Source organism: Neophocaena asiaeorientalis, unplaced genomic scaffold (genome assembly GCF_003031525.2).
Source record: "Neophocaena asiaeorientalis asiaeorientalis breed wild unplaced genomic scaffold, Neophocaena_asiaeorientalis_V1.1 scaffold26, whole genome shotgun sequence".
Lineage (NCBI taxonomy): Eukaryota > Metazoa > Chordata > Mammalia > Artiodactyla > Phocoenidae > Neophocaena > Neophocaena asiaeorientalis.
Window position 1 is genome coordinate 331,863 of NW_020173108.1, and position 13,191 is coordinate 345,053.

Consider the following 13,191-nt stretch of genomic DNA (forward strand, 5'->3'; position numbering starts at 1 on the left):
ACAAAGCCTTTCTTAAGAGACTATCAAAAAATGTTAGCTTGTTTACCAGATTTTAAAAATTAGTCAAGACATAAAATCATTAAGAACAAGAAAAATAACTCAACAGAAAATTAGGCAAAAGGCACGAAGAGGCAAACCACAGAAGGGTTAACATAATTCTGCTCAATTTAACTCAAGAAAATTCAAAGTAAAACAAGACACCATTTTGTCCATATCAACAGCCAAAAAATAATAAAAAGATCCAGTGTTGGCAAGGATGTGAAAAAAGGATATCTGCATATACTTAGAGGGAACATATACTGGTAAAACATTACTAGAGGGTAATCTGACAGAACTTACTGAAATTTAAAAATGCTTATACACTATGCTAATTCCCCATCTAGGAATCTACCTTACAGAAAAATTGACACAAAGATGAAGAGATGTGTTACTCTACCATTATCAGTATATAGTGAAAAACAATTTAAATCAATTTAAATGGCTATCATCAGAAAAAATGCTTAAGTTTTCTCTTGAGTCTCTTGACTCAGGAGCTGTTAAAAATGAGAAAGAAAAGTGCCCGTTACTGAATTTAAAAAGCAAGCTGCAGCACACTATTTTCATTGAAAAATGAACTCCCAAAGTACAACTCTTTAAAAAAACTACCTTTATGCATATATTTGTGTGAGCATAGAAAAGAATAAATCTGGAAGGACACTCATCAAACTTAACAATATGGAAACTTTATACATGCCTGTATTGTTTAATTTAAATTTTTTTTAAAGGGGAACGTGCAATCTTGTAATTAAAACAAAGAACAAAAACATTTTTGATTTCTCTCTCTACTTGACTGAGGCTGAATGCAAACCTTAAGGCCCTAGTGTACTGCTTCTCAAACTTTAATATACATATAACTCATCTGGGAATTTCATTAAATTACAGATTCTTGTAGCTCCAGGTGGAGCCTGAGATTGTACATTCCTAATAATGACAATGCTGCTAGTCTGCAGATAGTCCTCTAAGTAGCAAGACCCTAGTGGCTGACAGAAGCATAAGTATGGAGAAGTCTAAGTCCCTATATCATCATCAGGAAAGAAGCCACCTGGAACAGGAACATCTATATTGGATTATTAAATGAGCTAGTCCAAATTTGTATTAAGCCACTGCAATTTGAAGGTTATTTCTAACAGTAGCTGGTGTTACCATAATATAAAAATCTTTGCTATTTTAAATAAAACTTTATAATTTTTATCCTTCTTAAAGCTTTACCTTCATCAGATTTTACATCTGCCTGATTAGAGTCTTCTACACTCATCTCAGAAGATGGTTGCTCAAAACTTTTTCTAAGTTGTTGTAAAAAGACTTCCATGGACAAAGAAAAATGCAATTCTTTATTGTTTAGCCAGTGTACCACAAAAGGTCCACTCTTCTCTTCATTTTCACTTAGACTCAGAGACGTAATAGAAGGAAGAAGTGGAATGTCTATAAAGAACAACAACAAAAAAATATTAAAATTTCTATTATGCTAGCATATAAAACATCCATGTCTCTTATTTTTATTATTTACTGTTACATTTATCTTTAAACCTCTGCCATACATTTTATTTAATCTATAAATAAGACTCACAGTATAATGGTTCACACAATTATTATTAATGAAAACAGACTTACATGGTAAATTTAATACATTTACTGTAAAGGAAATAAAATTCTACATTATATACCGTAACTTATATATACATACATATACATTTTTTTCTATAATTTAAAAAAATATTCTCATTAAGAAATATGTCTATAATTTGCAGACATGTTAATAGGGTAGTCTTCTTAATTTGTATAGAAACTTTGGTTAGAAATATATTTTAACCTGATCTACCATTAAAAATGCCATCATTAAGTTGTCAAAGGAACCAGTGATATGTTTATCTCAACAGCAACAACTTTCTTTTACTTAACAGACCCTCATATTAACTTTTTTCATGACCTACCTATCTAATTCTAAGATAGATACTGCTTATTTATTAGCATCAAGATTGAAGTTAGAAAGTATGAAACTGAGGTTCCCTTATATTCCTCAAGCATTCCTCAAGCATTCAAGACAAGCCAACTCAGCTACAAAAAATTGTTCCTTGGTATTACTTTTGAAATCATTGCTAAGTATACTGAAGTACAAATTCAGAGTAAATTGTGAAAAATGACAATCCTAACTTAATAGAGGTAAAGAAAAATTTGTCTATCATTATTAAATAAAATCCAAATCTAGATCATGCTGGTGTCTGCTGAACATTATAGGCTGGAATGGATTCAGAGAAGGTAAATAATTTTCTCCAGAGCAAATCTACTGATTTTTTTTAAAAGGAAATATAAACAATTTTAAGTATTTGTTCAAATACCGTCTATTGATGGACACCCATAGGAACAGTATTATAGGGGACGAATGGTAAAAGAAGGATAGAAGAATCTTTTTCCTGGTGGGAGGGAGGGAGACGCAAGAGAGAGGAGATACGGGGACATATGTATATGTATAGCTGATTCACTTTGTTATAAAGCAGAAACTAACATACCATTGTAAAGCAATTATACTCCAATAAAGATGTTAAAAAAAAGAATCTTTTTTCTGTCCCTTCTTATTGGCGTTGGGTTCTAAGAGTTGATGGATGTTATCTAATCCAAGTGCTCTGTTTATTATTATATATTCATTAGTATAATTATTTGATTAATATTTATCTATCTCCTACCTAGTTATATGCTTCCTAAGAGCAAAGACCACACTGTTTTGATCACTACTGTATCTCCAGTTCCTACCACTATCTCCAGTTCCTATACTGGCACAGACTAAACACCCAATAAAACCCTTGAGGGGCTGAACTGCCAATCCCACTGTTCCTAGGTAGATACACAATAGTGTTAGGGTTTGAAAGAGTGTCCCCAAGAAAACTAAATGGGTAGGATTTTCTGATTTTCAACTTACAATCAACTCAGAAGAGATAAGCAATGCCTAAAGTAGATCACAGGCCTAGCTGTAAAGTACACGAAATTAGGGGCTTAAGCTGACTTTTAGCAGAAGCATTCCGGCTGAAAAGATATTCACATTTCCTTTGCCTCCTGACCTCACCCAAAGAATCTGATAAAGTCATTTTTTATGAGAAATCTTCATGGAAAGCATGTAAGAACTAGAACTAAGAGAACACGCTATTATGAACTCCTCTCCTGTATCATTTTCCATTGATGGACAAATAAGTGAAGCCATATCTGAGTTGGGCCTTGCAGGAAAGTCATTCTAACAGACCTAATTTAGGGAAAGGAGTTTTCACAAGATCTAATATAGCTCCTAATATTATTATTTTGCTTTGATTTGCCCTACATGTATGAATTTTTCTTAGGGACCTACAATCTAAAGAAAGGTTTTAGAGTTTTCCTTATTGGAAGGTAGTCAGGGAGATGTTACACAGGAACTTAGGGTTTATTTTTTTCATAATACCTCAGCCTTTTCCATTAAAGTGAGAATTCAAGCTTTCTTTATTCTCAAAATATTGTCCTTTACTCAGCAAAGACTTTCAAAATTATTCCAATGACCTAGAGTTGCCTCTGGATACTATAAGCGCTGACAATGTACATTTTTTGATAAGGTATTAAAACAATTTTTTAATAAAAATAATTCAATATTCTCCCATTTACATTTTCATGGCTCATGGATTTTGGATTCTTTTAGAGCTGGGACTGTTGTTAACCATATAAAATTTTAAAAATCAGCAAATACTCTTTATTCCTACCACAGGTATCTCAGCACTTTTTAACTTATCAAAGTACTTCTCACTTTAATTCAAGTAACTAATGGACTGTATTTATTGCTATGTTTCTTGAAGAATGCAATCCAGTGTGTTATATGGAAATAGGTTATGCTTAATTTATGTTTAAGAATATCTCAAAATACATAAAACGTCATCAACAGTGGTTATCTTCTGGGAAGGAAGACTACGCTGGAATAGAGGTAAAAGGAGGATTTTACTTTACACTTCCTGTACAGATGGCATTTATCATGTGAAAATATTATTTTTAACTTTTTTCCCAGTAATATTCTAAGGTTCCACTTTAAATGCCCCCAACTGTGACCACTTGGTTTTTAAACTCACAGAAAATATTTACTAAAATGATAAACACTTCAGTCTTCAAATTCATAGATAAACCCAGGTATTCTAGATCTTTCAGTCTGTTTCATAGTACTTATTTGACTACAGTGATAAGTTTCTTAATTCTTCCAGTTATAATTTCTACATATTTCTACCCTATTTCTGAAATGGCTCCAAAGATCAAATACGAAACACATTGGTTTCGTTTGAACAACTATACAATAATTATAAAATACTACTCTGAGGTGTTAACCTCTTTGTTATGTATTAGCTCAAATCTCAACGTTTGAATAAACTAATACAGAATCTCAGTGACTTATCAAGATCTAAAATTACAGACCAAATCACAGACTTAAGAAGCAAACAAGTAAATAAAAACTTCTTTTTCTATAATCAGTGAGCTGGCCATAACGAAAAGTTAGCTAAGAAAGTCACCTACAATTTTTTACTTATTAAAAAAGTAAAAGTATAACTTATTGGTTATAAAAATCAATCTACTCAATTTGAAAAACATTTTCTGAACAGTGCTTTATTACCCGTGGCTGGGTTGATGCTGGCTGCAATATGAAAGTGGCAAAGTGCATTGGCATGCAGTGGAGTGTTCCTGTGAACGTGATGAGGATCTTGCTGATGTGGCAGGTATCCAGTATGTGCTACAAGTGCAAGTGATCTCCTCCGACCTCTACGAAAATGTTTCAGATTTACCTGTGAGAATAAAAACAAAGTCCAACAATGCAAAACAAAGTAAAACTAATGCCTGTATTGTCATAAGCATATATGCATAGGTTACATAATGATTGTTAGATAGTACATATATCCTATTTCAGATAAGTTTATATGTACAAATATCTTGCAGTATTTTTGTACAGCAAAATTGAAACCTGGAATAAGCCTGGAACTTAAACTGCTTGACTCTTCTTTTAACCATCACACAATACTTTAAATTTTTATTTAATATTTTTCTGAGAATTAACTACCTAAACCTAAAAAAGTTTACAATGTGTGTGTGGAAAATGATGTCCCTATGCATACTGTTCTCTTTGTAGCCTCAGTTTACTTCCTATGACCACAAAGCACTGAATAAAACTACCATGATACATTAGGATGACATTTCATAGTTTGCAAAGCACTTTCACAGAGATCATCTCATTTGACCCATAATGCAGACAATGCAAATATTGTTATTCTCATCTTTCATATGATAAAATAGTTTATAGAGAACATAAGGTCATCTAAAAGTGAAACAAAGGTCTTCAGATTCCTAGTCAAGGACTTCTTTCAACTATTATTACACATAACCATTCTATCAGTGGTTGAGTCTCTACACAATATATACTTAATTATATTCTGTGTCACTAGAATACTATCTAAATTTGAGAAATAGTGGTTCCATATTCATACAAAACATTCAAAGATAAATCATTTTTAGGCCACTTTCTTGTTTTCAATATTAAGAAAATAATAATAAGAATCTGTGTTAACTAGTCTATGTTGAATTACCCCCAACACCAAAAACTGGCTTTTACTTTCCATACTATAGTAATTAGTAAGGTAAATAATTCAAGTTCTTGGAGATTTGGAAGATAACAAATGTAGAACAGAATCTGATAAACTACTCTAATCATTCCTGTAATTATGACAGGACGAACACCCCAACCTCTAAGGAAAGAAAAATAAATTATTTTTACAGTCAAATCTTTGCATTCTCAGAACTTAATTTACGTTATTTTAGCTAAGTCAAGTATAATCATCCTTTTGTTATCATCAGTTAACCTAAGGTTAACTTTGTAATTATAGGCAGTTTTATGCTAGACAAAATCCTTAAGAAAACTTGTTGAACCCAAAAGCACCCGAAAATCTTCTCAGAACTGTTTTCCTAAGACATATATGTTTTTTCATAACTATCCATGACTTTGAATATTAATTAAGATGAATGTTACCAAAAAGGCCATGTACGAAAGATTTTAAAACTTGTAGGAAATAACATCTAACAAAAACACTCACATCTAAAGCATTTTGAACTCGTTCTTTACTGGAAGCATTTCTCTTGAAGTTATTTGTTAAATTAATTGGTTCAGTCCAATGGCTGCAGTCACCTCCATAGAGCAAACAATCATTTGGTAAAAATGTCTCTACCCAAAGACGACATATGTTATCTTTGCAGCAAGTCAACAGTACATTACATACAGAAGCCCTAAGGAATAAAAAGATTTTAGAGGCAAAAGTATAAATTTCCCACAGTATCACATTCTACAATGTTTCTATAATTATTTAAATGCACACAACTAAGGTATCAATGAAGAAAATGTCAATATACATTTATGTAGTGTATTTAGTCAAAGCCATTACAACTGAGTTGGGTATTTGATTTCATCACAGCAAATGCTTGCTAACCTATTCTTTTCTGCCTGGAACTCAGTAGTTCCTGTTTCAGTAGTCTAAGATTCTTCTTACATCTAAAGAACAAAAACTGAAATCATACCATACTTGCTCAGTTAATAAACAAGGAAAAAACCTGACTTCTTCTATTAAAATTTTCTGATTTATTCAGTGGATGTTTATTTGAATTATTTCACAATGCTTCATTTTTACTTCCTGTAAAGGTACATGCACTTGTCACTAATAAGCTAAAGTAACCAGTACACTTACTCTTTCCTTGCCTAACATGACAAAAGCAGTCAAGTGCAATAGAAAAATTCATGATTTTTTAGCCACCTCCTTCATTAGTCATTTTTGACTTTCAGTGAATTTACTGTCTTGCCACCCCACAAAATAATAACAAAACAATTACATATATGTTAATAAATCCGATAAGCATCAAGAGCTCAAAGGCTGAAACCCTATTAACAAAGACTACCTTTCTACTGGATAACCCAGGAAATTAAAAAAAAAAAAAGTTGCAATATGCTATAACAGACACTTATTCAAACATATCAGATTAAAAGAGAACAATCAGTAGAAGGTTTCTATCCAGTAACCCAGTAAGTTAAAGAAAAAAATTAAAATATTCCGTAGTAGTCACTTTTTAAAACAAACATACCTACTTGATTTAAGAACAATAGCAAAGGGGAAGAAAAGGGAGAACAGCTTGCTTTGTCTTGGTAGCTCTCTCCTTCAGATTCACTCCTCTGTTTTAACACCTCCCTCCCTTCCCCTCCCCCTCTGTGTATACTCCCCTACTTTCTCCCCTTTCCATCTACTCTCTGGGCTTCTCTCCCTCTGCTTTCTCCTATAATTCTCTGCTTCTCACGTTCTCCAACCCACCCTCCCTTTCCACCTCTCCTACCTCTCACCACTACCCCCTTCCTAGGGGCCCCTCCTTCTTCTTACCTTTCCAAACCCTCTGTTTCTCCTTCCTTTCCCCAGCCTTATGCCTCTCCCTCCTCTTCCTCCTTCATTTTTCTCCCTCTTTTTCCCTCTATCTCCCTCTGACCTTTTCCTCCCCTCCTTCCCTTAGTTTCTCTCTAGTACATTTAAATACACACAAGCAGTAGCAATGAGATTAAAAATAAACAGAAACAGAAGAAAATACAAAAAGGCAATATGGAAGTTCAAGGTTCATAGTGCCAATCCGTAAATGGCAGAATGGGAAGGCTTATAAAGAAAGAGCAGAAGATAGGAGACTAAAGGCCTGAACAGACAGCAATCAGGAGAGGTACAGAACTTAGGCAAGACCAACAAAGCAAGCTAAAAAGTTGCAAAACTCAGAAGCATGGACAGGATTTCGATCCCAGATGACTCTCTTCAGGATACCATGCCTTACAAATAATGCCACGCCTTACAAACAGCTGGCAGGTAATATGGCATAGAAGAAATATCCAGATGTATTTGAGGCATTGCTCAGGCAATACCTCCCCCTTCCTCACTTCATCACGGTATCTTATTCTCTCTCCAATAAGCATATCATATTCAGGTATAGCACTCTCCCTCCCAACCACACATGGTTGCCCATATAAGGTCATTCATTTATATATATATATATATATATATATAAATGAATGACCTTATATGGGCAACCATGTGATGGGTAAGTGTCTGCAACAGCTGTCCTTTTTTTTATTTTATTTTATTTTATTTAGCTGCCCTATGTTAATGCAACAAAAGGCTAAGATGCTTTTGAAACTAGTTATGTAGAACCAACTTTTGGACGTTTTAGGGGGATATAACCAGACCTCCTAACCTGTCCTACATACACCAATTTTTAACTTGTAAAGAAGTACATGCTCATTACAAACACTTCCCCATTCTTCTCTCTCAAGCCAGCAGGCCCTTTGTATAAAGTATTACCATCTGGTTAAGCATCTTAATTTTAAGATTCCATATCAGAATGGATAATGGTCTTTGATGGGATCTCTTTCATCCTCATGAGAAAGGGTCAGCCTTCCCACTATATATATGCAGGCAGCTGGTGAAACAAAAATGAAAACTAAAAGAACTAAGGGAGATTAGCTGGTTCTTTAATGAAATGGATCCAAAAATGAAATTCTGGAAACCTTGAAAAGATGCCATAACTAACAGAAAAGTCTAGCTCTGTATCAGTTCCCTATGTTGCAGAATTTAGTTGATAAGAGATAAAATAAGCAGGGCAAAAAAAAACCCTTAATATGCCTTTTTGCTGTCACTGGGCATTCGTAATGCCCCAGTTTAAGGTACTGCCTCTGTATCCACTGTGATCACTTTCGCCAACACTAAGTGAACTAGGTCAGGAGTAGAGGTGACTGTCCTCTCTCAAAAGATAAAATATTTCACAAGCCTCATTTTTAGTATTCTGGTGGTCTAACTGGCTGCATATGAAAATACCTGGAATAGAAGAAGAAATCAGCCTCCGAAATAATGTAATCTTCTGATAGTTCTAAAAGGTTAACAGTTTGTGATGACAGCTATTTTTACTTTACATTTGTCATAGCTCATTCTATTCTAAACACGTTTTTATACATGTGGGCAATGATCTCAGAGGTACTAGAGCAACAGTTCTTAAAGTGAAGCTGGAGTAAAGGTGCTTTTGCTAACAATACAGATTGCCCACACCACTCTCCCTTAGCCCAAAAACTGTGAAACATACTTCTAACAAAAGAACCATCACTGTACCTACAGTGCCCTACTCCTATGCTTTGTTACACTGTAGGACTGAGGTAGGAAGAATGGTAACTACTGCACTCCAAAATAGCTCAAAAAAGTCTAGGTATAACAATGATGGATATATGCCATTATACACTTATCCAAACCCATCGAATGTACAACACCAAGAGTGAACCACAAAGTAAACTATGAACTTTAAGTGAAAATAATGTGTTGAAATAAGCATCAACTGTAACAAATGTACCACTCTGGTGGAGGATGTTGATAATGGGGGAGGCTGTGCATATGTGGGGGACAGGATTATGTGAGAAATCTCTGTACCTTCCCTTCAGCTTTGCTGTGAATCTGAAACTGCTCTAAAAAATGTCTAAAATAATTTTTTAAATATCTAGGTATACGCTGCTGGCTCAGAAGAGCAAAACTAAAGTCAACAAATGATCTAGGTATGCTACCATGGATCAGCTTAAGACATCTCAGATGACAAAAAGATAAGGGAAAACCTGTACTGATCCATAGTGTGGCCAAATTGAAAATGGCCATGTGGAACAAAAAGGATTTCTACCTATACGTAAGTAATACAATAGCTCTGTAACTTACTAAATATAGGCAAAAATTCAACAGGATTATCAAGTCTTGCAAGGACTACAGGAAAAAAAAAAGTACTAACAGGTGTGTCTGTGCATGCATGTGTAGGTTAAACTAATACCTAGTTTACGGCATTATAATGTATTAACCCATGCACTTCTCCTCAAAGATGCTGGGTGCAGTTAAAGAAATATTTGAGGCCTTATGGTATATGTTCTCAATAAATTTTATTAATTTTAAAAAAAAATTTTTTTAATTAAAAAAAAATTTTAATAAATTTTTTTAATTAAAAAAAAGGGAAACCAGAGGAGATATAGAAGGGACAAGATAAGGGAGTGAAATGTGAAAAAGTTGATGCAAATGGCAATTTGAAGAATGATTAAGAGATGAAAGAAATGGATACATAACATAGAGAAGAAAACGATGCACAACTCTGTCACTTAAAGATATCTGATCTAGAGGTAAATTATCCTTTCATATGGCTCTCCTCTTAAGCGTCAACCATAGCTGACCGGTGGCCAGAGGTTTGCAGTCCAAGAACGATCTAGTATTACTTGAATCTTCATAGGCAAAAATCCTAAAGGAATGATTCTCAAAGTGAGAAAAGCAGTTAAAGTCACAAAGATGATGTTCTCTTAATACATGGGAAAAATGACTAATCCACTGACCTAGGCATATATTTGCTTGTTTTACGCCAGGAAAATCCATTTACAGCTCGAGGATGGGCCAGATATACAAAAGAAAAGTCAATTTCTCCTTGGGATTGTTTTTCTGAACTTTTATCTGGAGAGGTAACAGATGTCCGCCAGTTTTCTACATTATACCATACCTTTAAAAGACAGTCATCCTAAGGGGAAAAAAAAAACAAAAAACATCCAGATCAGAATTAAATTAAAGGTTAAGTCAAATACCAAAAGTAAGATTTTTCTCCCCAATTAAAGGAACTTAGGGATGTGAAGAGGAGTTGGGCATGGAGAAATTAGGAAGAAAATCTCTGATTCTGATACTTTTCTACTAGCATTCCTTAACTCTTCTTTAAGAATTAATGTGTGTGGATGTGTGTATTTTGCAAGGGTTGGTTCAAGGAAAATGCCAGTTATCATTTGGTATGGAAAATAAAGTCATTTAGGAAAGACCTAAAGATGAAGTTAGGGCTTCACGTGCCCACTTAGCCAAATACCAAATAAGAAAGCATTACCATTAGCAGACTTCAAAAGACTGGTGATTTTTGAAAACACAGTTTTTATAAATTACCATGTGAATGTTCAAAGAAAATGTTGATGATAACTAGTTAGCAACTACTACTATGTAAAATATTCTAAGCACAATCAAAATTGCATCTCCAAATTTGAGAAGGAAAGCAAGAACAAGAGAGACTAGCATGTACCAGGTTCTGTTCTTAAGCTATTAATTGCATTCCCAAAGCTGACTGTAAAGTCAATTAGATTAAACAGCTCTACTTTTATCCTAAAAAAACCTCACTGAGGGTTTAAGGTATATCTCATATTCTTAGTCTGCAGGTTTTGAGCCATGGGAACAATAACGTCAGACTATTAGTTGTATGTAAAGTGCTCTGTGAACCAATGATTAAAAATAAAATAATTTCAAGGGAATACATTATTCTGAAATAAACAGGTAATAACAAAGAAAAGTTACAAATGTCCTTCTAGAAAGTCTGTAAATACAGCCTAATATAGCTGTCAGCTAAAAGATAACATAAATAGTAGTTATAGTTGATTATTGACAGTATACTTCATCCATGACTCTGTGCCAGTCACTTTACATACACTGTCTAAACTAATCTGATGATCAACGACCTATGAGGTGGGTACTATCATTCTCAGTTTATACATGAGAAAACCAAGGCTCAAAGAGAGTAACTACTTACCCAAGATCAAACAGTTGGTAAATGGCAAATTTATACCCAGATCTACCTTTGATCTATGTTGTTTCAATTATACCATACTGCCTTTAACACAATATTTAGCCAATTTTTGCTACTTAACATTTTTAACAGAAAATGTTTTCAACTTAATGAAGCCAGCTAATTTTTTTTGACATTTCAAACTATACCATAAACACAACTTGACAATAGTATTTTTACAAATTACCTTCCCAGCAGTGGCAAAAAATTCTCCATCTGGTGAAAACTTCATTAAATGAACTTGGGAAGCAGTTCTGTAAATTAAACAGACAAGAAATAATTTTCAAGGAAAAATAAATAAGAGAATGCAACATTACTTCTCTAAACTATATTCAGCAATTTGCTTCAAATAGAAAATTTTGTGATAAAACAAGTTTTACACTCACTTTTAAGTATATCTGATATAAAATAAATTAAAAAATAGAAAATGTAATATTAAATATAAAAATTATTTTTTATGTAAAAATATCCATGCATAAGAATCATGTAAGGAATGACTTGTCAGTCTTTTTTTTTTTTTTTTTTTTTTGGGGTACGCGGGCCTCTCACTGTTGTGGCCTCTCCCGTTGTGGAGCACAGGCTCCGGACGAGCAGGCTCAGCGGCCATAGCTCCCGGGCCCAGCCGCTCCGCGGCACGTGGGATCTTCCCGGACTGGGGCACGAACCCGTGTCCCCTGCATCGGCAGGCAGACTCTCAACCACTGCGCCACCAGGGAAGCCCTGACTTGTCAGTCTTCAAAGCTTAAGACAAAAGAGCCATAGGTCTCATTCCCTTAGGATGTGAGAAAGAAAGGTTTCATTTTTTAATCTGGAAACCTAATTTCCGGAGCCATAGATACTTATATTCCAACATACATTTACAAGGACAGTAAATCAGTATTTTAAAACGAATTCTGCCTTAAGGCAGCATTTGCATAATTAAAGATTATGTATGGGTTAATGGGAGACTTGCAACTATCATGGATTCGGCCTTCCAAGTTCACCAACATACTTGGTACATAGTTGTCTTTTCTTCTCCAAGGAGCTTCGGCTCATTTCCCTTCATCACCTTCCCTTCTGGCTACCTGTATATACTAATCTCAAGACACTTCTCACTATGATTGCTTTCCTTTTCTTTACCCAAGTTCATGCTTAGATAGATTCATCCTAAATTTATTTGTAAAGCAGGCCAAAGAGATATTTTGTCACATTTCATTCCAAATAAAAATAACTTTTTTCCCCTGATTTCTAAAAAATATTTGTTTGCTTATTTGTTTGTTTGGCTGTGCCGGGTCTTACTGCGGCACACAGGATCTTCGTTGCTGTGTGCAGGATCTTTAGTTGTGGCACTCGGAATCTTTTAGTTGCGGCATGCGGGCTCCTAATAGCGGCATGCGGGATCTAGTTCCCCGACCAGGGATCGAACCCAGCTGCCCTGCATTGGGAGCGCAGAGTCTTAACCACTGGACCACCAGGGAAGTCCCTTCCCTGATTTTAAATGTTACAAATACA

At 34.5% G+C, this 13,191-nt stretch overlaps 1 protein-coding gene across 5 annotated transcripts in view; it reads right to left on the reverse strand.

The window, feature by feature from the left end:
- Positions 1-13,191, reverse strand: part of DMXL1 (Dmx like 1) — a 127,572-nt gene that overhangs the window by 86,722 nt on the left and 27,659 nt on the right. For all 5 annotated transcript variants that reach the window (XM_024743340.1, XM_024743339.1, XM_024743337.1 and 2 more), the window contains exons 6-10: positions 11,888-11,954; positions 10,445-10,623; positions 6,117-6,306; positions 4,649-4,817; positions 1,249-1,461 (exon numbers count right to left, since the gene is read on the reverse strand). In XM_024743340.1, coding sequence (XP_024599108.1) covers positions 1,249-1,461; positions 4,649-4,817; positions 6,117-6,306; positions 10,445-10,623; positions 11,888-11,954 — 818 coding nt within the window. The remainder of the gene's footprint in view (positions 1-1,248; positions 1,462-4,648; positions 4,818-6,116; positions 6,307-10,444; positions 10,624-11,887; positions 11,955-13,191) is intronic.